Here is a 26,783-nt window from a genome sequence, read left to right on the forward strand (position 1 = left end):
CTGTTTGCTGATGAAATGCAAGCTGTATAGAAATTATCCATTTTTTCAGTTTGATTTCTGGACTTGTTTTATTCCACCATTCGTTCATTTCACTCCCTCCTCCCACAACATCACTTTTGAAATCTGTTCCATTTCAAAAACCCTTTATTTTTTAATTTTGTCTTTTGTGACGGCCTTTTCCCTGTAGAGTCCACTTAGGACCGCAAGAGGCTCCCATGCCATTAACAAATAGAAAATGAATTAAAAGGAACAGATGTTGGCAGACAAAAGAGGAAGAAGATAAATGAATTTGGTCTGCCCGAGTGCATTTATATCGTAAATAATATTGTTAGATGTGTGTGTGCTGAATCTGAAATCTGTTACCAGCCGGCTCATGTGTATACTGCAGCTGGAGAGGGTTTGGATTTAAATGGAAGGGGGAACTACACAGTGTTACTATCCTCGAATTATGATGCAGACATCAGAATCTCATCTGCAACTGCAAAGAATAAGGATAACTTTTCTTTAACCTAAAAACTGCACATTTGAAACCTATGCAGATAACGGAAGTGCAAAACACACGTGCTGTTTTATTAGCTACAATCAGTTTAGACAGGTAAGGCCAACAGAGTTGAAAGGGGGGCGTGAATATCTGCAAGAGGAAATCAAGAACTGTACGATACATCTGCAGGTCACTGTTAGCAGAAATATTTCGGTTCACTTGTGTTAAAAATACATTTTCACACTGCTGCTGTCGGCTTGCATTTCATTATGATAGCAGCGTTGATTAGGGTTATAGATCAGTTCAGAATAGCAAGTCTGTAGTGCAGTCCCTGCCAGTGCTTTGCCACAGTCCAGTAACGGGTTTGTGGAATGCCTGCGCTCCTCTTCATTGCTGATGCAGTCATTTTCATTCATATTCACCTTGCCAGATGAATTGACCATCCTGTACAGGGGAAGATTCATCGAATTCAGGAGTCCTTGGTTCTGAAGATATAGACTGCCTTGCAGTTTGGCTGAGCTAGCACACATTCTCCAGTGCGCATTGTTCTCATCCCCCCTCCCCCTCCCTCCTGTGCATCAGCCTGAATCTTGGCAAGGGATATAGTCCTGTTAAGAATGTTTTATTTAGTTCCTTCAAAACCTTGTCAGCTTAAAAAACACATTGTCCCATTTCAGCCATTACAGTCTACTGCCACACCCAGGTTTTTCGCATGGCAAGCCTGTTCCAGTTCTATCCCCATTTGGTATTTGGATCTTGCATGTTTGTGACCGGCAGGTAATACAAAATGAGTGCTAATCAGTGTTAGTGAAACCAGCCTTTAGACTTCCTGATAGTCATTTTTTTTATTGAGTAAAATGTTGTTTTTTTCTTGTTTAATTTGCTTGACTGCTAGTGAAAGAATGCTGTGTTCAGACGGGACGATGTCCGTGCTGCAGTAAGTTCCCTTCCGAAGGGAGATTGATTTTTCTTGCTTAGTGTAATTAGCCTTGAGAGAGAGGGCATTTTTCCCATCCATCCACAGAACAAAATATTGATTTTCTTTTTTTATTCCGTGTTTGAACATTGATATTCCAGTTTGTCCTGTTGGTTCTGGGAGTCATTTCATTTTACAAGAGTTTTTAACCTCTGCCTGTCCTTTCAGCTCATCACGGTCTACATTCAGAAATGGTGAGTTTTGGCCTGTTAAAAATATAATACCTTTGTTGTGTAATCAAGCATAGTAAAAGTTAGAGAGGACCATTAGCCTATGTTCTTCTTATGTTCTTACATCAAAGGAAACCATTACAAAAAAAACCTTATTTTAATTGAATTGACTTTTGTAATGGCCTTTTGACCACTAGGGACTGTAGATTGATGGTATCCAGTGGATATACTGTATACAATATGATGCATGTAGCTGCGTTCCTACGTGTGTTTAGCTTAGTCACTTTTACTTTCCATCTTTACAGGGCTGACCCTTTTTTGTAACTTGGCCCCTTTCATCTTTATATGGCTGGTCCATTTATTCTACCTTAGCTGTTTTCTACGACTGAAATGTTTTTCAACAGTTGCCAGAGATCATAAAGTGTTTGACTGAGAAAAACCTTGTTTATGCTGTGGTGTACTTTAAAAGGGCCAGACCCACACAAGATTTGAAATGATAACCACTGGGGGATCCTGAGTGACGCATCTGGTACAGTCAACCTCGGTTAAATCGACTGGTGGATAACTCGATACAGACAGTCGTGGTCCCGGATTTTTTCCATATAAAATATATGCATCCTGCCTCTTAATTCGACACGTATTGCCGGTACCGAAGGCATAAAAACTATTAAAAAGACTAGTGGATAGGGGTTTCCGAGCGGCACATCTGGTAAAGGTGCTCCTCATGGAGTGCAGGATGCGCCCTATAGCCTGGAGGGCGCGGGTTCGTGTCCAGGCTATTCCACTGCCGACCGTGGCCGGGAGTTCCCAGGGGGCAAGTGGAGAGGGCTTAGGTCGGCCAGGGTGTCCTCGGCTCACCGCGCACCAGCGACCCCTATAGTCTGGCCGGGCGCCTGCGGGCCTGCCTGTAAGCTGCCCAGAGAGGCATTGTCCTCCAACGCTGTAGCTCTGCGGTGGCTGCACGTTGGGTCTGCAGTGTGAAAAGAAGCGGTCGGCTGACGGCACACGCTTCGGAGGACAGCGCGTGTTCGTCTTCACCTCTCCGGAGTCAGCGCGGGGGTGGTAGCAGTGAGCTGAGCCTAAAAATAATTGGCTATTTTTAAATTGGGAGAAAAAGATACAATTATTGGCGACTACTAAATTTTAAAAAAATAAATAAAAAAATAACCACTGTGCCATAGTTTCAACTATGTTGTTTTTTGGAGAGATGGTGTTTGAGAGTGCGCAAAAAGCTTGACAAGCTGCACATTAACCACTTGCACAAATTATGGAAGGAATGTATTAGTTTCTCAGGCTATGACACATACTTTAATTAGTAAATAGAATGTAGAGCTGCATGCAGTTGTGAAAGCAGTTTGAATGCAAACCAGGCATTTCAGCTGTCACTTGGGACACGCTCAATACATTCGCTCAGTGCTTGCTTTAATAATGAGGTTTAACTTTTCCAGTAGTTCATTCGTACAGTACTGATCCGAAATATCAATTCACCTTGCTTGTTCAGTAGTTTATTCAACATACAGGTTGTTTTAAAATATGGCTGTGAAAAAGAGAGATCATATATTTGACATCTTGGACTGGCCAGAGAACATACTTAACCCCAGGGATTCAGACTGCCTTGGCTCAAGGTCCCACTGATAGTAGCTTTCCTGACAGGACCCCCACCTGATTTTGTTTTACTTTAAATCCCTTTATTGAGACAGGTTGTTTGTACAAGTAGAAATACTATTGCTTTCAGTGTCATCTCTCGGAGGTTTGAGAAGCCGCTCCACAATGACTGTACTGTTGGTATCCAAAGATATCAAGAACTTCTACCGAAAAAGAGCGCCAGTACAGTTCCAGGAATTGATCTAAGGACAGACTCACTCTAACTCATTGGAGCAGCACATTCAAAACAAAAAAAACAACAAGCTCACTGGTTAGGCAGTGCATTATTTGGTAGGTTCCGTTGCTTCAGAACTGAATTCATCCCAATGTTTGTCGCCACACAGTTATTTCTGCTTTCATATAAATTCACTGCTGGCTGTGGACTGCTATCGGGCTGCCTGTGACACTAACTCAGCTCTGCTCCACCAGCTCTGCAGTATACTTTAACAAACCCTTTAAAACTAATGCCACCATTGCAGGGTCACATGACTAGAAATGGTTAAAAAAAACAAACAGAAAAAGAGGTCTGTAGTTGAAGTCAATAGTGCCTCTCTGACTTCCCCTGAAATGGGGGGCCAGCCACAGCATCACAGGCAGTTCAGCTGGATGAATCATTTTGAATGAGAGTTTAATAAATAAGAGCTTAGTGGAAAACTGTTCCTCCTGAGTTGAAAAACTGACAAAAAAAGTGCCTACTGTCTGTCACTTCTTCAACATTTGCCAGCTCAACTCCAGTCAATGTTTGTATAACAGTATAGTGTACTGTAGCATACAGTGGTTCTCAAAAGTATTCCCCTGCCACTTTAACCCTAACCCTAACCCTCTGAAACGAACCACACACTTCAACCCTAACCCTAACCCTCTGAAACGAACAGCACACTTCAACCCTAACCCTCTGAAACGAACTGCACACTTCAACCCTAACCCTAACCCTCTGAAACGAACAATACACTTTAACCCTAACCCTCTGAAACGAACAACACACTTCAATTTAAAAGCAGCAGAAGAGCAGCATTTTACTACGAGCAAAACTACAAACTTTACAAAAACAGTCATGCTTTTGTGTTTAAAGTGTATACTAAATAACAATGTTGATATTTTTATTGTATTCAGCTTGAAATGAAATGGTTTAAAATGGATGGAATAAGCAAGTAACATATAAATGACATTTTAGAACATTAATAGTTTTTTTTTTTTTAATTCCAAGCAGTTTTTAAATATAATGCATAAACAGCGTTACAAAGCAGTATGTTCACAAATAGAGCACCAGCCATGATCAAATACATGATTTATCAATATTTTTTTTGAAGTGGTGACTAGTTAAAATTGGACTCAACTTAGTAGTCATTCTACCCTGAGAATGAAACCCAATATATTTTTGTGTGTTTTATTCAAAAGTTTTTTTAAACTCGAATTTCCTGATCAATAAATTATTAGTGCCAGGGTGTGCAGCAGTCAAAAGGGTCCCCTTATTTTTTGTTCCAACCTCATGCATAAGATTACAAATTAAAGCACACCTACAACACCACACTGCACTGCAGCACGCTGTGAAATCTGTTGTTTCATTTATCTAATTAGTTAAAGTAGTAACTACTTTTCAAAGATGAATGTATTGGACTTCAATTGGTTGTCCATTTGGTTGTCCATTTTATCAAAATCAGACCACTTACCTAATAAACAGCTTGGCATCCCTGAATAGATAATCATACACTCTATATGTCAATGATTTAATAAGAAAATCATCTCACAAAAGTGATGCTGCCCCAAACTCGTATCCATTTCCTACGAAAGACGAACGACCCCAATCTGCTGAATAGACAATTATTCCTTCTGAAAAATCAGTGTTACACAGGCTTTGTGACAATCCTTTACCTATGAGATTCAGTGCACAGGGCAACGCTAATATGCTTCCCCACATCAATTTGTCTTTTCAAGTGATTGCTGGAATATACTGTAAGCATGGCAAATAATAACAGAGGAATGTTATAAAGTACTCATTTATTTTCAATACATTTTTAATATATATAAAAAAGATCCTGATGTCAAAAAAGGCATTTACATATTTTTACAAATGATAGCTTATTCCAAACTAATACAATTTTCAATTGAAAAATAATAACTCAAAGAATGTAAAATAATTCAATATGAATTCAAAAACCATATTGCATTATTTTGGTGGAGGTAATTTAAGCTAAAAAAAATGCTGTCTCAATTAATCAGATGCAGGTTTACAGTATCTAACTCGTCACATTTTGAGAATGATTTCAATTCTGTCCCAGTATCTGTACTTGCAGTGAACGCTGCTTTCGGAGAGACCTGTCCTCTAGATGAACATTTCCTCTTCAGATCAGTCAGATTTATTGATTGTGATTGGGAGTGGGGGCCGAACTGTTTGAAATGCATGCAGCTTTCTACTTACTCCCTAAGGGAGAGTCTCAGAGGCTAATAGAGGAGCTTGACTGAGTGTCATTAACAAGATCCATATACTTACCAGTATCTTACACAGCCACACACACATGTTGGATCTTCCACGATGAGAACTGCATGCTGGAAAACCTCAGGCTATTGTACAGTAAGGCTGACTTCAAGTAGAATAATTCAAGTGTCCCAAACCGATCAGTTATATGAACATTTTAACAATTTCCCCAAACCTTCAAATATCAGAGCTATAAATGATTGGTTTTAAAGTTCATTCGATTCTATACAAGTTCAGATGGGGCAAAAAGATACAGCAATGTATTTCTTACTTTTCAATAAAAACTGGTCAACTTAACACAGCATGCAGTACAGATAGGCCCTGCATTCTTCCTGAGTTGCTCATGGATGACACTGCACAAGGTTATTTTTTGTCTGCACTCATATAGATGTCATGTAATAGAAGTACTCCTGTTGAACTACTTTATTTGTTGTGGATTCAGGATGCTAACAACTTATAACAATATACTGGTAAATGGCAGATACGTCTCTAGGGATTGAGATATACAGTCCCGATGGCAGATATGGTAATGCACACTGGTAAGCTCGTGGTACCATGTCGGTACCTGTGTCTGTTTAAGTAATAGCTTTGTAAGTAAAGGCTGTCTATTTGTCTGTCCCAGTGCTTATCTATTTGTGACTAAATTATTATTTATTTTTTATTATTTATTTATTTGGCAGATGCCTTTATCCAAGGTGACTTATAGGTGTTACAGGGCAGTACAGGGTTACAATGCAAGTGTAATATTTAAATACAGTATAGTTTACAGTAAGTGCAGTAATACTACTAAAATACAATATGAACTAGGATGCAGCAATGTAGGATTACAACAAGTTACATCTACAATGACATGTTAGTGGTTCAGTAGTGCAAGGATAATGCATCAGCTGAAGATCCATTAACATGGTGCTTTGGTCAGGCAAGTCCAGTGCATAGTAGGAGGGATGGGGGATGGATGTTGCTACTAGATTCAGAGGTTATGAAAAACAAGGCTTTATCACTAACAAGAAAAGGGATTTTCTGCGTAACCCTGTCTGCTTGATGAATTGAGTTGAGAATGTAATATGTTATGCTTGCTTTCTTTTAGGATGCCTAAAATGTATATTTTTACTTGTTTTCAACTCTATAAAAAGTTGCAGATTTCAAGTTAGCTAGAACATGTTATAAATAAAATATACAAATATACTATGAAACTGTACTGCTTCAAATGGTGCTGATCCAAGCTGGTCTTATGGTTACCAACAGTAGTTTTCCCTTAGAAAAGTTTTTTCAGCATACCACGATAAAAGCTTAGCATATTAAGTATCGTAAAGCATATTAAAAACAGAGACAAATCCTATATATATTAAGCATGTTAAAAACGTTGTAAATGCACTGATATGGAACACGCCTGTGTTGGCTTCCTGGCTGGTTTATAATGTAAAAGTTCCAGCAGAGTTTTACAGAAGCAGAGTTAAATTTACTGCAGTACTAAATTCCACTGATGACAACAGTTAATCAGCTCTAGGATTTCACAGTACAGTTTAGGCGCTTTCAATTGACTGGCTTTTGTCTTGATGCAGCAGAAGCAGCTCATGAATCACCATTGCAATCTCTATTGGAGTAAATGAATTCCTACACACAGTAGCGCTGAGCTTGTACTGCACATTATGTCTATTCCAGGGTTTCCCAATCCTGGTCCTGGGGACCCCCTGTGTCTGCTGATCATTTGCTTAATTTGACCCTTTTACTTGTTTTCAGCTCTTAAACAGTCGCAGATTTCAAGTTAGCTAGAACATGTTATAAATAACTTGAACTATGCAACTGTTTAAGAGCTGAAAACAAGTAAAAAGTTCTAATTAAGCAAATTATCAGTTCAATTAGTTAAGTAATTGAGAGCTCGGTTGGAATGAAAACCAGCAGACACAGGGGGTCCCCAGGACCAGGCTTGGGAAACCCTGGTCTACTATTCCATGCATGGTCATTTTGCTGTTTTCCCATGCCTTTCCCATGGTTATACTATACATTGACCATCGTTTACCATGGTTTTAAATTTGCTTTACCACACCTCTCTGGGCTTTACATTGCTTGCCTATGCTTTATCATGCGTTCACTATGCTTTATTACACTTTGGTATGCTTTTACAATGGTATGGTTTGATATGCCAAGTTTCACTCATTTGTCTTGATATAGGCAATCCTAAAAGAAAGGAAATGGCATGTTAATGGACAGACACGATCAGTGCATAAAAATACTATTTCACTTTAATGAGGGCCCTAAAAAAGAGTTTAGAAAACAATGTTGGATAGCATTAATAAACACTTACTGTGGTGTACCACGGTAAAAACATAAAGCATGATAGCACAGATATGTTAACGTACTGTAAATGTATGGTATAAGAACATGAAACTGCAAATACACTGTGCAAATTCATCACACTAAACTTTAATCAGCAAGAATGGATAGTTCTGGTAAAGCACCTCATCCGAAACTAAACATAGTAATACTAAAATAAACTTTTTAATTCTTTGTGAAACGTTTTATATTACAGTGGCCATTGAAGACATTGAGAATGTTTCTTTTACTTTTACCATACAATACGTCATGTTAAAATCCCTGGTAAATCCATAACATTATTGTGAGAAAAGGATAGGAAACTGTTACTAGGGGGAGTCTAATAGTTAAGATAAGAATAGTTGAATAGGTTGACTAGTCGCTGCTATGTCTATGGCTCTATTTGTGAACATCATGCTTTGTAAAACTTTGCTGTTTGTGCACAGTATTTTAAAACTGCTTGGAACTAATCACTAATGTTTTAAAATGTAATTTACATGTTAATGGATTGCAACTGTAACTGCACTTCCATCCATCTGAAACAGCACGATTCATGATTACTTCACAATCACGGGATGTGCGATTAGTCAGCTACCGGTTTCTGACATCTACTATCATTTTACTATTCAACTAGTCCACTACTTCCAACTGTTACTGTTCAAATTTACCATTGCAAACTTTTATAAGGGAACTGATCAGCTTAAAGAGTAATTGTGAAATTTCTGAAACAGGGCCTGCTGGGCAGATTTAACTGAGCCGCCTGAACCTCCAGACCCCCTACACAGGGATTTAACTGAGCTGCCAGGCCTCCAGGCCTCCAGACCCCCTACACAGGGATTTAACTGAGCCGCCATGCCTCCAGACCCCCTACACAGGGATTTAACTGAGCCGCCATGCCTCCAGACCCCCTACACAGGGATTTAACTGAGCCGCCTGGCCTCCAGACCCCCTACACAGGGATTTAACTGAGCTGCCTGGGCCTCCATACCCCCTACACAGGGATTTAACTGAGCCGCCTGGGCCTCCAGACCCCTACACAGGGATTTAACTGAGCCGCCTGGGCCTCCAGACCCCCTACACAGGGATTTAACTGAGCCGCCTGGGCCTCCAGACCCCCTACACAGGGATTTAACTGAGCCGTCAGGCCTCCAGACCCCTACACAGGGATTTAACTGAGCCGCCTGGCCTCCAGACCCCGTACACAGGGATTTAACTGAGCTGCCTGGGCCTCCAGACCCCCTAGACAGGGATTTAACTGAGCCGCCTGGGCCTCCAGACCCCTACACAGGGATTTAACTGAGCCGCCTGGGCCTCCAGACCCCCTACACAGGGATTTAACTGAGCTGCCTGGGCCTCCAGACCCCCTACACAGGGATTTAACTGAGCCGCCTGGGCCTCCAGACCCCTACACAGGGATTTAACTGAACCGCCTGGGCCTCCAGACCCCCTACACAGGGATTTAACTGAGCCGCCTGGCCTCCAGACCCCCTACACAGGGATTTAACTGAGCTGCCTGGGCCTCCAGACCCCCTAGACAGGGATTTAACTGAGCCGCCTGGGCCTCCAGACCCCTACACAGGGATTTAACTGAGCCGCCTGGGCCTCCAGACCCCCTACACAGGGATTTAACTGAGCCGCCTGGGCCTCCAGACCCCTACACAGGGATTTAACTGAGCCGCCTGGGCCTCCAGACCCCTACACAGGGATTTAACTGAGCCGCCTGGCCTCCAGACCCCCTACACAGGGATTTAACTGAGCTGCCTGGGCCTCCAGACCCCCTACACAGGGATTTAACTGAGCCGCCTGGGCCTCCAGACCCCTACACAGGGATTTAACTGAGCCGCCTGGGCCTCCAGACCCCCTACACAGGGATTTAACTGAGCCGCCTGGGCCTCCAGACCCCCTACACAGGGATTTAACTGAGCCGCCTGGGCCTCCAGACCCCCTACACAGGGATTTAACTGAGCCGCCTGGGCCTCCAGACCCCCTACACAGGGATTTAACTGAGCCGCCTGGGCCTCCAGACCCCCTACACAGGGATTTAACTGAGCCGCCAGGCCTCCAGACCCCCTACACAGGGATTTAACTGAGCCGCCTGGGCCTCCAGACCCCCTACACAGGGATTTAACTGAGCTGCCTGGGCCTCCAGACCCCCTACACAGGGATTTAACTGAGCTGCCTGGGCCTCCAGACCCCCTACACAGGGATTTAACTGAGCCGCCTGGGACTCCAGACCCATACACAGGGATTTAACTGAGCCGCCTGGGCCTCCAGACCCCCTACACAGGGATTTAACTGAGCCGCCTGGGCCTCCAGACCCCCTACACAGGGATTTAACTGAGCCGTCAGGCCTCCAGACCCCTACACAGGGATTTAACTGAGCCGCCAGGGCCTCCAGACCCCCTACACAGGGATTTAACTGAGCTGCCTGGCCTCCAGACCCCCTACACAGGGATTTAACTGAGCTGCCTGGGCCTCCAGACCCCCTACACAGGGATTTAACTGAGCCGCCCGGGCCTCCAGACCCCCTACACAGGGATTTAACTGAGCCGCCATGCCTCCAGACCCCCTACACAGGGATTTAACTGAGCCGCCAGGCCTCCAGACTCCCCTACACAGGGATTTAACTGAGCTGCCTGGGCCTCCAGACCCCCTACACAGGGATTTAACTGAGCCGCCAGACCTTCCAGGCTCCCCTATATGGGCTCTGCTGTATAGGGCAAGGCCACGCCTGCCAAACTCCCCTGTCTCCTGTAAATTATAGCAGCACTTTAGCTAATGAAACAGTTTGAGGCAGGCACTAATAAAAACCCATTAAGTGGATAAAGCCATTTCCCCTAATTAAATTAAAGTGTTCCTGCCGTGGACCCACAGGAGCAGTGTATTAATATTTATAAAGTGCGGACCCAACTGGCTCAACCCCCCAGGAAGAGAGAGCTCCCTACAGGCAGCTCTGGAAGGGTGTAAGGAGACATCCCAAGGCTTGCCTGCCTTCAGTCCAGACCATCACCAGCAGGGCATGGACGCACACGGCAGACAACCCACTCTCCTGGCTCAGGAATCACCGATACCAGCCTCCGAAACCAGAGCTCCCCCGAAAAGGACAGAGGGTATACCAGGGTTAAAATTTAATTTGTTTATTGTATTATTCTTATATTTCTAATTTTTCTTCTTTTGTTAATCCAATGTCATACAAGATATCTTAGACTTAGAGTTAAGTATTTTGGCTGGAGAAAAAATAAGGGCTTTATTTTATATGATTTAATGGTTTTTGGGTATAGCATACCTCAAATGTATGTTTTAAGCATTCATTACAGACTGCACAGTAAAAGGCTCAATAAACAGGACAGTCTTTGTCTTGGAGCCTGTATAGCTAGGGGAGACTTGTTAAAAGGTGTGGATGTTTTTTAAATGTATGTTATAATTTGAGAGGAAGTTGCTGCACCACGATTGCAGATAAAATTGTATGCACACTTCACCATTAGAGGTGAGATTGTCAAGTCGAGGTCAACAGAAATACTGTACCAGCCCGAATCAGAGGTCAAGACAAGCGGGTTTAAAATTAGAGACATTGGTTTAAAGTAAAGAGAAGGAAGCTTTGTGTTCAAAAGGGGTAGGGGGAATTCTGCTTTACAAAAAGTTGTGGGAATTCAAATACCTATATTGTGATTTCTAATTGAATTCCACTTGGAATTATTCCTTATCAATTTTGCATTTATTCAGCTGATATTGTTTAAAAAGAAAAGAATCCTGCAAGTACTGAGTTAGCAGCTCTCTGGCTGGAGACGACGCTCCTGAGAAAACACAACGGGTCGTTGCAATGATCTGGGCGGTGACGGATCTGAATACCACAGTCCTTTAATGGTTTAGCGGTTTATCAATCACTGTATTAATATCACTAAATACAATCATAATATCAGGTAAATCAGGTCTGCGAAGGGAAGGGTTAGGGTTAGGGTGGCAGCATTCGTCCGCTTTTTAGATCATTAAACTAGTAAAGCATCTGATCATTAGACAAAGAGATTGCAAAAATAACATTTCTATCAAAACTTTCCACTTATTTATCAGTGTTACTAGTATTTGCTTGTTTATGGAGGGCAGTTAGATGAATGCTTGATAATATTCATGGTATTCCTAACCTAATCTTCTTTACAGGTTTGCTGCGCAGAAACCAAACCCTGTTCCCTTTGCAGCAGAAACATTGACGCAGCTCCCCGCCTTGCCAGGCTCAAGGTCTTTACACCAAAGTGCACCATTTTATTATTAGTGAAGAGAGAAGCAGCACAACCAACAAAGACATGGTTCTTAAATGTGCCTTTCGAGGTACTGGCATTATAGCATTTTTTTTTTCTTTTCACAAGAAATTACGTTGGCGTAGGGAGACCTTGATAAATCTAACTCCTTGTGACTAATATGTAAGAAAATGTTCTATAATTCTAATCAGGCACAGTTTGTGAGATATCTTCTGTAAAATATATTGTCTAAGGTTATACAAATTGAATATTATAAAAAATATTACATCATTAAAATATAGCTTTCCCACCTAGATTCCAAAGTCTTAATAAAGACTGAATATTTTCTTCAAGTCAGTTTTGTTTGTAATATTTTGGAGCTGAGAAACATGTCGGGTTTGTCTGCTATTTATCAAGCACAGAGGCAGGTGAGTACACATTGGAAAAAACTATGTACACTATGCTCAAGCAAATTTTATTGAGATATTTATCAAAATACAGGAATATACATGACAGTTTATATTAACAAATGTGTATGTGTATGTCAGTTTATATATTTTCATATATACGAAATATAATAATGAAACATTAGGTGTTGTCATAAATGTACAGTAATACTGGGTCATATATCAACATATATGTTTAGTTATGTGATAACCTGTATATATATAAAAATGTTATATAGTATTAAATAACTATATACAGAATTTTATGCTAGTTTCTCATATACAGACAAATCTGTTCCTGTCGCATATAATGTTTTTTCATTCTTTCTGATGGCAATGTGATATAAAAAGAAAGTATCCTATCCTATTTTATTCAGTGCTTCAATATTATAATGATTTATGCTGATTTCCAGTGGTCTCATATGGGAGGGGTCTGTACTTCCCACCTCTATCAGAGGAAGGCGGTATCCGCTTTGTATTTGTTTCTATGAATTGACACAGCACAATGCTTGTCTGACTTGACATTGTGAAAAGAAAGCCAGTGCAGCCCTTCACAAAGTGATTAATCAGAAGCGATTGTGTCAGTGTGTATTATGACTGGATAAGAGTCCTTGAATATTGCACAGACCTGTGCTGCTGTAAAGGTTCTACAGTATCTTGCTGTCTTGCTTCAGTGACAGATAATATTGCTTTATTTGAGTTGAAATGGTTTCTACATATTGAATTAATTTTTTTCCTCAAGGTAGATTTTCATTACCACAGCAGAGACTTGCTGCTGACTTGCCAGGACCTTATAAATGGGAAATTTAGCAAGCAGATAAACTCAAAAAACAAAACAATCTATTTGTATTCTGTTTAATTGTATAGAAAAAATAAAGAGGAGGACATTCATGTCACAAAACTAGAACCAAACAACAAGATAGTTCATTCACGGTCTCTTAAGCTTTCTACACTTTGTATTTTAGCTGGCAATAGTCACACCACTCCTTACAAAAAAAACAGCAGTTGATTAAAAGCTGGAGGAAACCATTTTTCATCTTTAACCAAGATTAGTTTTTTGCTTCTCAAAATCATATTCACTGCAATGTGGACAGCATTAGTACCTCTCACCAGTTCCAACACAGAGACCTCAGAGGTGTAATCACCCTGATTTAAAACAGACCAAAGTATTCGACTGAGTGCTTTAAGGGTGTCGCTGCTTATTTTTTTTTATTTCAAAACTGCCAAAAAAATATAGGTCTCTGTATTTGTTTTTGAATCCCATATGGAGGATACTTAGAAAATACACAGTACAACAACATAGTTCAATCTACAGTTCAATAAATAATATGGTTCCCTTCACATTTTTTCTGCACTTTTAAGGTTACAAGTAAAAGGAATACGATTTTTTTTCCTATATTGGGGTAATTAAGCATAACCAGCCGATACAGAGGGTATCACCAGGGATTCCAGACTGTTCTTTCGGTAGCCTGTGCCGGAGGAGTTTGTAACATTGCTAGTTTTTTTTTTTTTATCTACCAGTTTTCTTTTCACAAAAAAGGACCTCGATAACCTATTAGTCTATTAGTACCAAAACCATCTTGATTGTGTTAAAAACTGTAATTGTCAGAACTCTTAGCAGTGCAAGTGTGATGTATTGCATGACTCCCACTCACAGAAAGAATAATGCGTAAAAGCTCAAGCAGGGTATTAATCCTCTTTTGCACAGGGGTTAAGAAGTGCTCTCAGTGTCTACAGCTGTGTTTGTCTAATTTGGAGTCATTTTGCTGCAGGCTCAAGCCATTGACTGAAGCTTGTGTTCATGCAGCCCTGGAATTGTATCAGAAAGCCACACAAGCCTCTTCCTGCCAGGCACTCCATTGTGCTTGATCTAACCATGTGATTAAACACTGTGGCCCATGGTTAAGTCAAGCACCTTGGAGGGCCCTGTGCATTAGCATCACATCACACATTTGTTACAAATATTTCGTTTTATGTTTGGCAACAAAATAAAAGTTCTGAACAAGCGCAAAACCTTGAAATCCTCATTGTAGTATTACATCTTTACCATTACCAGCAGTGGTATGTCAACTGAAGAGTTTATATCAACTGAACAGCAGAAATGAATAGATCAAGGAAACTTGCAAGTAACATTCTTCAGAAACATGTTATTTACAAAAAAGTGCTGTGATGTACATGGGTTTTTCTTGTTTGAGTTTATCTGTCAAATTTTAAACTAATATTCTACTATATAAAGCATAATGTGTTCCATACTACATTAAAAATGTATTCCAATAAATACCCCATTAAATTACCTATTAATGAAAGGAGAGTAACACTCTTCTGTACAGTAGGATGTGTGTTATTTATTTCAGACTTCTTTTATGACTGTGTCCTTTGCATGATATTGTCATTTATAAATTCTGTTATTTGAAAGAAAATGAATATGGTCATTTCTGCCACCAAATATATTTCAAGCAAGTTCATCAGACATTATCTGACTCATGACATTATCAATCACCTCCCTTTAGTAGATCTGGCTTACAAAGAATACACTCTCATGTTGCGGAGAGCTCAGGGGAGCACTTCTAATTGTGTTTGAGAGCTGGGATGGGGTGGTAGCAGCCCCTTCCCTTTGTGATGCAAAACTGAAATCCTGCGGGAAAGACGGCACAACATAGAAGAAAATCCACAAGACAACATTCAGTCAATGCCCTGTACACTCAAACTGAACCAAAGGCTCTTTTCATTCAGCTGTGCAACTGGCCTAAATGATGAGAAAAGAAGAACATGTCCAATTTTCATGAATTAACTTAATCTCCATGTTGGCGATGACCCAGACAAATAACAATAGCAAAAGCTAAACATGTGCAACACTTATCCAATCACAGTCGGAGCAGATAGGTGCCCAAACAAACTGTTTTTATCAAACAGACATTAACAAAGAGAAGTCAGAAGGCAGAAACTGAACAAAACAAAGTCCTTGGCTCACGCTCACTACTACCAAAATTATTATTATTATTATATGTACAGTACAGTAACTGAAAATACATTTCTACTCTTGAAGCATTTTTATTACAATTACATTTTTTTATATAATCATTTGTGCTTTAAACTTTGCACCACAGAAGGTCATTTTTTGTGAAACTTTGTTTAGGTTTGGCTGATATAAATAGTCAATTTGCAATGGACATTTCCCCTCCATAAATCCACACGCCCTCAGTGACATCATCCGTAAGTAACAGTGCTGCCGCATAGTGATATCTGCAAAGCACAGCCAGATTCAGATGGAGAGTCGTAACTGGGGTTTGAAACAAAACCTTGTACTTATTTGTAAAGCTCTACTTTTGCATTTTTTAGGCTTGATATGCTGAGGAGCTGTTAATGTAAAATATAATATAGGGTGCTGCGCGTTTCAAGCTGATATCCATTGCACAAGATGTCAGAGTGGGTACCCACGAGTGGGCTTACTGGCTGCTCTGATATTGAGTGGGGAAAACATACCAGTATATATACTATATGTTTTATAATATATAGCTAAATAAGAATAATGAAACAGCATGGCTGATTTAAATGTGATGTCACCTCCATTCTATAGAGGCTATCTGATATATGCCATCTCATACAAGCTATCTGATTCAAAGACTTTTCAGGTGGCTGTAACACACTAATATCGGGATCTACTATATTATAATATTAAAGTAGCTATGAACAGGGGTAGCAGCAGATAGTTGACTAGACAAATAGTAAAGTGACAGTCGACCTCAGAAACCAGTAATCGACTCATCACACGCTGCGTGATTGTGAGTCATTGTGACGCATGTGGTTTCAGATGGACAGAAGTACCAGTTGCGGTTGCAATCCATGATCATGTAAATGACATTTTAGAACATTAATAGTTTAATTACAAATTGAAACAGTTTTAAAATATAATGCATAAACAGCAAAGTGTTATGAAGCAGTATGTTCACAAAGAGAGTACCAGACATGATCAAATACATGATTTCTTAATATTTTTTTTTACAGTGGGGACTTGTTGGGCTATTCGACTCTGTCAAATTAGTAGCCGGTCTACACCTAGAATGCACTGCATAAATATTCCGTAAAGGGTTATTCATGCAAAATAATAAACCATCAAGCCACTGACAGCGAACATCATAAGCAACATTTACCCTTGCATTACCACGGACACTTTGTAGCAAATCAGCAACTAACACAGTGTACAAAAAAACTGTGCTGGTTTGTAGTGCATGGGATTGGAGCCATTATTACCCATTAACCCCACTTAGACCCTTTGTTTACCATCATGATATCTCAAGAGAGCAATGGTACCCTAAAAGTCATAATCTCTTTATTACCAATGCAGAATGAAACAGGGGGATACAACTTTGATATATTACAGAATACATGTCAGGGATGATAATGTGCAGAATGAATGAAAGAATGAATCATGAAAGCCCAACTACATAAAAGTATGTTCTGCATATAGCAGGTGTTTCTCATTCCTTCTCTCAGCTCTAGAGATGTAATTAGTAACCTTGTACAGTGCTCCATGTAGCCTGTAAGACTCAGAGTGCCAGAGAGCAATGAAAGGAGGAGAGGGTATGAGTTCCTGTAGCTGCAACCACACTGTTAGGGAACACAAACAAACTGGGGTGCCAAAGGGCTCTTCTGTCTATCTGATGGATTACTGCAAGGCACACAGAAGGTTAAACCCTTTACTGCCACTCAGCATGTAGCTCCTTGCGCAATGTTGTGGCTGGATGAAGTTGAACACAGGTAATGGTAATGGTTGCTACAGTGCTTCCTCTTTATAAGGTGGCCCGTTATACTGTGGAACAGGTTATAAGGTGGTACGGTCATGGCTCCCATTTGCCCCATAATGCCATTACACTAACACTAGTATTCTCGTTATAAGGCGGAACACAAACAGAGCGGTCTCTTAACTACGGCTCCTGACTACAGCCTTATAAAGGGCAGCTCTGTATTTCTTTTGATTTAATGGGTGCGCTCATGATGTTTTTTTTTTTCTGACCAGAGAGATCTGCATGCTTTTCATGATCATGATGCATGCATTCAAAAAAAAAAAAAGAGTTGGCCAACTAATTGACATGCCTCAAAAACACTGCAAGACGTGCTTCGATAATGATTTCGAAGTTTCTGAAATCTGTCTACTTGCACACTTTCAGCACTGACTGGTACAGCCTACAAGTTCATAACGTATTAACTCATAGGAAGGGCTGTATTTTTTTCACGGTAAAGAATTGCTTATTTCAAGGTCTAAAAATAAGCATTTCAAAATATTTCACAATTAAACACAATATTTATTAAAACAGAAAAAAAATTGCATCATCACATTCAAATTTGATAATTTTCTCTAGTTTTTATACAACAAAGGTTTCTAAATATTTAAGTGCTTACCTGAAAACCAGTGAATTATCAAACAAAATGAAAAACATAAATACAAGTAAGAATAACAACAGCGCGATCTTTTGCAGAAATATTTCTGTTATTTTACAATACAATACAAGATTTATTTCTATAGCGCCTTTCAAAGGTTTTTACAAAGGAGGATTTGGACACATGCCCCACATGTTGACCTGCTCCTATCCAGTTTTAAATAACTTTAGCATAACAGAGGCAGAAGTGTTAAAGGGACTAGGAGCTCTTAAAATAAACAAATCCCCTGGGCCTGATGGGATCCTCCCAATAGTACTCAAAGAAATGAAAGAAGTTATTTACAAACCGCTAACCAAGATCATGCAACAGTTTCTTGACAAAGGGGTTGTACCGACAGACTGGAAAATTGCAAACGTAATACCGATCCACAAAAAGGGAGACAAAACCGAACCAGGTAACTACAGACCAATAAACCTGACTTCTATTATATTATTATTTGTTTATTTAGCAGACACCTTTGTCCAAGGCAACTTACAGAGACTAGGGTGTGTGAACTATGCATCAGCTGCAGAGTCACTTACAATTACGTCTCACCCAAAAGACGGAGCACAAGGAGGTTAAATGACTTGCTCAGGGTCACACAATGAGTCAGTGGCTGAGGTGGGATTTGAGCCGGGGACCTCCTGGTTACAAGCCCTTTTCTTTAACCACTGGACCACACAGCCTATATGTAAACTTATGGAAACTAAAATAAGATCCAAAATGGAAAATTACCTATATGGTAACAGTATCCTGGGAGACAGACAGCATGGTTTTAGGAAAGGGAGATCGTGTCTAACTAACCTGCTTGATTTTTTTGAGGATGCAACATCGACAATGGAAAATTGCAAAGCATACAACATGGTTTATTTAGATTTCCAGAAAGCTTTTGACAAAGTCCCACATAAAAGATTAATTCTCAAACTGAACGCAGTAGGGATTCAGGGAAATGCATGCACATGGCTTAGGGAGTGGTTAACATGTAGAAAACAGACTGATTAGAGGAGAAACCTCAAAATGGAGCGAGGTAACCAGTGGTGTACCACAGGGATCAGTATTAGGTACTCTGCTATTCCTAATCTACATTAATGATTTAGATTCTGGTATAGTAAGCAAACTTATCAAATTTGCAGACGACACAAAAATAGGGGGAGTTGCAAACACTGTTGCAGCTGCATGTAGGCAATAAAAATGTACATTATAAATATCATATGAGAGATACTGAAATTGAAGAAGAAATCTATGAAAAAGACCTAGGAGTTTATGTTGACTCAGAAATGCCTTCATCTAGACAATGTGAGGAAGCTATAAAAAAAAGGTCAACAAGATGCTCGGATATATTGTGAAAAGTGTTGAATTTAAATCAAGGGAAGTAATGTTAAAACTTTGCAATGCATTAGTAAGACCTCATCTAGAATATTGTTTTTCAGTTCTGGTCACCTCGTTACAAAAAGGATATTGTTGCTCTAGAAAGAGTGCAAAGAAGAGCAACCAGAATTATCCCGGGTTTAAAAGGCATGTCGTATGCAAACAGGCTAAAATAATTGAATCTATTCAGTCTTGAACAAAGAAGACTACGCGGCGATCTGATTCAAACATTCAAAATTCTAAAAGGTATTGACAATGTCGACCCAGGGGACTTTTTTGACCTGAAAAAAGAAACAAGGACCAGGGGTCACAAATGGAGATTAGATAAAGGGGCATTCAGAACAGAAAATAGGAGGCACTTTTTTTTACACAGAGAATTGTGAGGGTCTGGAACCAACTCCCCAGTAATGTTGTTGAAGCTGACACCCTGGGATCCTTCAAGAAGCTGCTTGATGAGATTCTGGGATCAATAAGCTACTAACAACCAAACGAGCAAGATGGGCTGAATGGCCTCCTCTCGTTTGTACACTTTCCTACGTTGGTATATTCTTACTTTGCGTACTGTGCATGACCAAAGGACCTCATCAAAAACTGCTATCTGTTTTTTTGTATGATAAAGTACGTGTTTTGTAAAATTACATTTTACTCGTAATAATTCGTTTTATATTAAATACAGACAGCTGGTGTTAACGAACGGTAAAGTGTACTATTGAGCTAGGTACATTCCTTTAAATAAAAAAAAAAGCAAAAGATAAAAAAGGCAACTGTACGCAGACTGCACATTTTGTAAATTGAATTGTAGCGTTTTCTGACACTAACCCTTAAAAAGTTAAGTACACCTTTGTAAAATTATTTTGCAAAGGTATTATTATTATTGATAATTCCTGGTGTGAATTCCGATCATGTTGTTTATATTAGTTTAAAAATAAGTAATGTTAATTATATTACATTATTTTAGTTCTCCTATACATTTTTAGAATCTTTTCAAACTACTCTTACATAACCACCACGACAAATTGTTAACTTGACCAAAAAAAAAAAAAAAGGTAAATGTACATATGTTTGACAATAGGAACATCACATCGCAATTGATTGCACCTGTACCAAAATATCTCAGCGTACCACTTTCTAACATTACAGGTCAAGTTTTGACGATGCACTTTGTACCGGTTTAAAACACTACAAACCGGTAGCATAATTCGGGTTACACCGGTAAACGTCATTTAAATCAAAACGGGTTTCGAATATATATATATAATTGTGGTGTTAAATTTAAATGGTCTGTTTTCTGGGAACCAAACAAACACAGATAAACACTGTTCGCTTCAGACAAAATATCTAGGAGATCTTTTCTAGGAAACAACTTGCCGTAAATTGAATTGCCTCCCTGCTGCAAGACTTGTATGCCACTTGCGACATTCCTGGTCTGTTTTCGGTCGCCCGGTGGGGTTTTTTTTTTTTTGGGAAAGTTTCTGAGAGTGTTTACGTGTCGCGGACGGTTTCACCAAAAAACATCCCAGTCCGAGAGACACACACCAGCCTCTGTGAAGCGAGAGCGCAGGACGACACCGACCGAGTGACACTGCCGGGGATGGAGACAGTGGCACGCGATAGTTCTGCAGGTAATAATAATATACAAGCATGTGCACACAATACTTTAAACACTTGATTATTTAAATTAAGATAGTTAAAATGCAGTAGCGTACTTGAGTTTGTTATGTTAATGTGTCATTGAGTAAATTACAATTTAAAAATTATGTTTCACTTTCAGTTTCAAAAAGCAGAATAAATAGGTGAATACATACGGTACGGTTCTTTATTTTGCACGATGCTGGCTGCAGTTTTGTTTAATTTATGTGTGATGTCAAGCCTCACCTAAACAGCATACCTGATTAACGAGGTAAGTTTCGACGAAAAGCTTTCGAATTCTGCAACGCAATAAGTACTTCGATGGAATACAGTTTTCCAACCCTTTTGTGTGTGAATGTCACGCACTGCTAGCACACGTGGGTATCTAATAATAAAGAACACAGCTGAATGTTGTGTTATTTACTTTTGTTGACATGTATGTATTATGAGCAAACTGCACGATTTAAATGATATTTAGACCTAGTATATGTTGTTAAACGTGAATGAGATTATTAGTGATGACACTATGTAACACAATTTTTGTTCCTGGGTAGTAAGTGTTATTTCCTAATTGCTTATGCCTCAAAAGTATAGAAAATGGCTATTATTCCCCACAAACTTTGCTTTTGTGACCAGGACAGTGATATTTTGAAATTTACCTATTTCCAATGAGAAAACGGGCCAATTTGTGTCTTTTCGTTCACGTAAAGTCAGAAAAAAACAACATATGAATCCAAATTAATATGTATTTATACTAAAGTAATACAAAAATGACTACAAAAGATTTAGAAGTGAGTAGTTTTTCGAGATTTACGATTATACTGTAAATCACTTTCACGAATCAGCCCCCAAATGTAGTCTCCCATCATGTTCTTGGTAGCGGCGTTATACTGTCCTTGGTAGCGGCGTTCAAAGTCCAGTATATCCTGGTGGAAGCGCTCGCCTTGCTCCTCCGAGTACGCTCCCATGTTCTCCTTGAATTTATCAAGATGAGCATCAAGGATATGGACTTTGAGGGACATCCTACAGCCCATTGTGCCGTAGTTCTTCACCAGAGTCTCAACCAGCTCCACATAGTTTTCGGCCTTGTGATTGCCCAGGAAGCCCCGAACCACTGCGACAAAGCTGTTCCAAGCCGCTTTCTCCTTACTAGTGAGCTTCTTGGGGAATTCATTGCACTCCAGGATCTTCTTTATCTGTGGTCCGACGAAGACACCGGCTTTGACCTTTGCCTCAGACAGCTTAGAAGGTACTTGAAGGCTGCCGACTCCTTATCTAGAGCTCTGACAAATTGTTTCATAAGGCCCAATTTGATGTGCAGTGGTGGCATCAGCACCTTCCGGGGGTCCACCAGTGGCTCCCACTTGACGTTGTTCCTCCCCACAGAGAACTCGGTCCGCTGTGGCCAGTCCCGCCTGTGGTAGTGCGCCTTGGTGTCCCTGCTGTCCCAAAGGCAAAGATAGCAGGGAAACTTGGTAAAACCGCCTTGGAGACCCATCAGGAATGCCACCATTTTGAAGTCTCCTATGACCTTGATGCCATCTCAGAAAAATGCAGATATGTATCCACTTAGGCAGCTGGAACTAAACTGAACTGGTGGGCTTAAGGCCCCTGTATTTATACTACTATTTATATTACTGGAAAGTTCTAGAAGTTACTCCAAGTTTATTCAGCACTGAATCTATCTGGAATGTTCTGGAAAATAGGTAAATTTCAAAATATCACTGTCCTGGTCACAAAAGCAAAGTTTATGGGGAATAATAGCCATTTTCTATACTTTTGAGGCATAAGCAATTAGGAAATAACACTTACTACCCAGGAACCAAAAAAATAATAATAATTGTTACACTGTGTGACTGGTGCTGGGTGAATTCAGATTGTAAAATGTTTTCAGATAGAGATAGCAGACAGAGAAGCAGAGGTGGTTGCATATACCCGCTGGCGGCGACGTTTAAGTGAATGCATAATAATGTTTAGAACTATTTCTCCCATCTAAGCTTGGGTCACGCTTTATTTTAAGTGTCTTTTTTAGTTTATTAACTGTTAACAAACATTGTTCATTTTTAGGTTAGGGTTAATACAAACCTGATTTAATTTGCTAAACATTACTACAGTAACAATCTGAACCGATTTCAAGTAAATGATCGACTGGGTGGGTATTGATTAACCATAGGGCTCCATGTTTGCATTTTTAGCTGGCTTATTTCCATCCCTGTATCTCTGCAAAGACTGCCAATTCTTTTCACTTAATAATCCAGCACATAGTTCAAGACTCCCATGGTATGGTCGACTCCAGCTTTTAGTGTGAGTTTAATTACACACAATATGCCACTTGCATTAGGAGTACTGCAGATCTCCTCTTTACTCTGTTTGGTGTTGCTGCCGGTTCTCTCTAATCTATAACTTTACCTCCAACCGCACATTAAACCAAGGTCTTAGTCTTTAGAAGTAGAGTTGTTTGTGGTTGCGTAGGTTCCTTTTCTTGCTTTTTCAACGTCAGCCTTTTTTAATGTTTGTTCTTTTTCTTGGTGAGAACGGTTTTACATTTTAAAAGATGTACTTGTAGGATCATCAGAGAAAATATTAGACTACTGTAAAGCCACAAATATTTGTGAGCCTGTTGTTATGCACAAACATTTTTGGAACAAATATCAAACTTTGTATTGATATATTGCAACAGGTTGCCAACATTTCTGGAGAATAAATAGGATTTATGGGTGTGATTCACCAAATATTTTGGTCGCAAATATTTATAGCTTTACAGTATTTCCCCCCCAAATATTGCTTTTATTATTCTTATTAATAATAATCTCTATTCTGGTTTCTATAAAGCAACTAACACATCTCATTGTACCTGTGAAATGAATGACTTCACGTTACTTTACATCACATGTCTCATTATATCCAAAGGTACTAATTTATATGCGTCTGTGTCTCTTACAGGCACTGAAATACATTTCTGGCTTATAGTCTGCCTGATTGGAAATGAACTCTGGACTGTAATCGTTCAGTGGTGCTGTTACTGCATGTTTAAAGTATATGTTTTGTTTGTTTATTTCATTTCAAAGGGGCTTCTCTCATTGTGTCCTCCAAGAAAAAGGATGTCCACAGCAGGGGGACGGGGACGGGGACGGACAGAGGAGGTGCTGGTGAGAGCCGCATGAAGCGCCTGTTTGGATTCGAGCTCTCTGACGTGTCGAGCTGGCAGAAGTTTGTTTGCCTGTTAAACAGACCCACCGACCCTGCGTCCTTGGGAGTGTTTAGGTTCCTCTTTGGTAAGATGGGGCGGGGGGGTGGGGGGGGTTCAAAATGTTTACTTTTAACCTTCTGTTTGAACTCTTCACCCTTTGAAGACCAAGCTTGTTGGACCACATCAGCATTCATAAAATACAAAGTATTTTGTAGACCGCTAAATGGAAGCAGTGAGAACTGTATTCTAACCAGAAATACTCTCGGCAGCCCAGAGTAGCTTCTTTATTTTTTTGATCTAATGACACAGCACGGGATACTGAAGAGCATGAATCCCACAGTGAAGGCTGAGCTTGTTGCCCTGCAAGCATGCCTCAGCCTGCCCTGGACTGGAGGGATGACCCTTTTTCTTGGGCTGTGAGAGAGCAGTTCAGTCCTTGGGCTGTCTGTCTGCAGCGGTGCGCAGAGACAAGTGTATTGCATTGTGTGACGGTTTTGTGATGCTGATTACACTGCTGCCAACAAAGGGCTAAAACTGAGACCACCAAGTGCACTGTGAAGCTGGATTCGAACCCAGGCCTCCAGAGACTAACGGGTAGAATAGCTCCTCTGCTTGCTGCTGGGTAAAGAATAAAAAAGCATCATGCTGAAAACACTCTTGAGCTGTTCCCATATTGCCATTCGTCACAATATTGATAAAAGGCTAAGAATTGCTGGGGATGCAATATAAATTGCTGCTGTACTCATTATATTTTATACATGGAGAGGATGCCAGCTCTTGATTCTCTCTGCTTCCCCTCTGGTGTGGCTTTGCCGTCTCACACAGTGCATTGTGGGAAGTGGTAAGCCGCTGTTCAGAGTAGTGATTTGTGTGCCGGCTCCTCCCACTGCCATGTGGCTTGTAAACATCTGGACTGTGGCTGCTGACTTCTGTTTTCTGAGCAGCTGGTGGGTGCTGTGATAATTGCTCTTATTTCATGCCCGCACACGCAGTACAGTTTGTGTCTGTGGGCTTGGGTATGAACCCGTTGGACAAGAGCAATAGCTAACGGTAGGGTTGGACGATAATGACGTGCAGCTATCGATTATCGTCTGTAAATTATCACGATAATCATGGTTATCGGCCGAATAAATAAAATATTTTTATTTCTTGTAATTTATCAAATTTATACTTGAGCAGCATGACAACCGTCAGTCTAAGTCACTGAGTTTAGAAGAAAAAAAACCCCAGCATGCACTCCAGGTGGGTGCCCAGAACAAACGGAGTATAAAAATACACCTATTGTAATTTGTATGTTAATAAATTATGAAGTTTTTGTATAAAATAATATATAGTTGTTTCTTATTTAAACATTTTTGTTTTTTTCGTGTTTATTTTCATTAAAAAAGCCTCCAAATGTATTAATATAACAAAGCAAAATTGCTAACGTTACCTGGAACTATTTTTTTTCTTTACTTGTGTGGCGAATCTGCCGTTAAGAGAATCAAACTACCGGCAGTTTTTTTTTGTGTGTGTTTCTGTATATAGAGTTGTATACTATATGGTTGTATGCAGACAGTTTAATAAAACCAACTGCATATCCTTCCATTAAAAGTTAACTATCTTCTATTTATGCAGCTATCCTTTTTTACAATAGCAACACCATGGTAACAGATTAAAAAATATATATATTATATAGTGCCTTGAAAAAGTCTTTGCACCCTTGAATATTTTGTGAAAGAACAATTATAGAAATATTCAATAAGTAATTAAAAATAAAAAACCAAAAAGTCTTGATTGCATAAGTCTTCACACCCCTTGAGTCAATACTTGGTGCAAGCCCCTTTTGCAGCATTAACAGCCATGAGTCGTTTTGGGTAAGTGTCTACCAACTTAACACTGCAGTCTTCAAGTCTTGCCACAGATTTTCTATAGGATTCAGGTCTGGGCTTTGACTAGGCCACTCAAGGACATTCACTTTCTTCTTGCTGAGCCACTCCATTGTTGCTTTTGCTTTGTGTTTAGGATCATTGTCCTGCTGAAAGGTGAATCTTCTCCCCAGTCCCAGGTCTCTGGCAGACTGGAACAGGTTTTCCTCCAGGATCTGCCTGTACTTTGCACCATCCATCTTTCCCTCGATCTTGTCCCCGCTGCAGCAAAGCATCCCCAAAACATAATACTGCCACCACCATGCTTTACTGTAGGGATGGTTTTAGCAGGGTGATGTGCCGTGTTTGGTTTACGCCACACATATCACTTAGCATTGAGACCAAAATGTTCCACTTTGGTCTCATCAGACCACAAAACCTTCTCCCACATGCGTGCAGTGCCCCCTAAGTGTTTCTTTGCAAAAGCTATGCGGCACATCATATGGCTTTTTTTCAGCAGTGGCTTCCTTCTTGCCACCCTCCCATACAGGCCATGTTTGTGGAGTACTCTTGAAATTGGGGAAAATGTTGAC

The 26,783-nt window shown here is 40.1% G+C and overlaps 1 protein-coding gene across 1 annotated transcript in view; it reads left to right on the plus strand.

Moving 5' to 3' along the window:
- Positions 1-20,889: 20,889 nt before the first annotated feature.
- LOC117969782 (vitamin K-dependent gamma-carboxylase-like) overlaps positions 20,890-26,783 on the plus strand; it is a 41,335-nt gene continuing 35,441 nt past the window's right edge. Inside the window, exons 1-2 of the mRNA XM_059013560.1 lie at positions 20,890-21,146; positions 24,222-24,428. Coding sequence (XP_058869543.1) covers positions 21,116-21,146; positions 24,222-24,428 — 238 coding nt within the window. The 5' untranslated portion in view covers positions 20,890-21,115. The remainder of the gene's footprint in view (positions 21,147-24,221; positions 24,429-26,783) is intronic.

Source organism: Acipenser ruthenus, chromosome 46, assembly GCF_902713425.1.
Source record: "Acipenser ruthenus chromosome 46, fAciRut3.2 maternal haplotype, whole genome shotgun sequence".
Lineage (NCBI taxonomy): Eukaryota > Metazoa > Chordata > Actinopteri > Acipenseriformes > Acipenseridae > Acipenser > Acipenser ruthenus.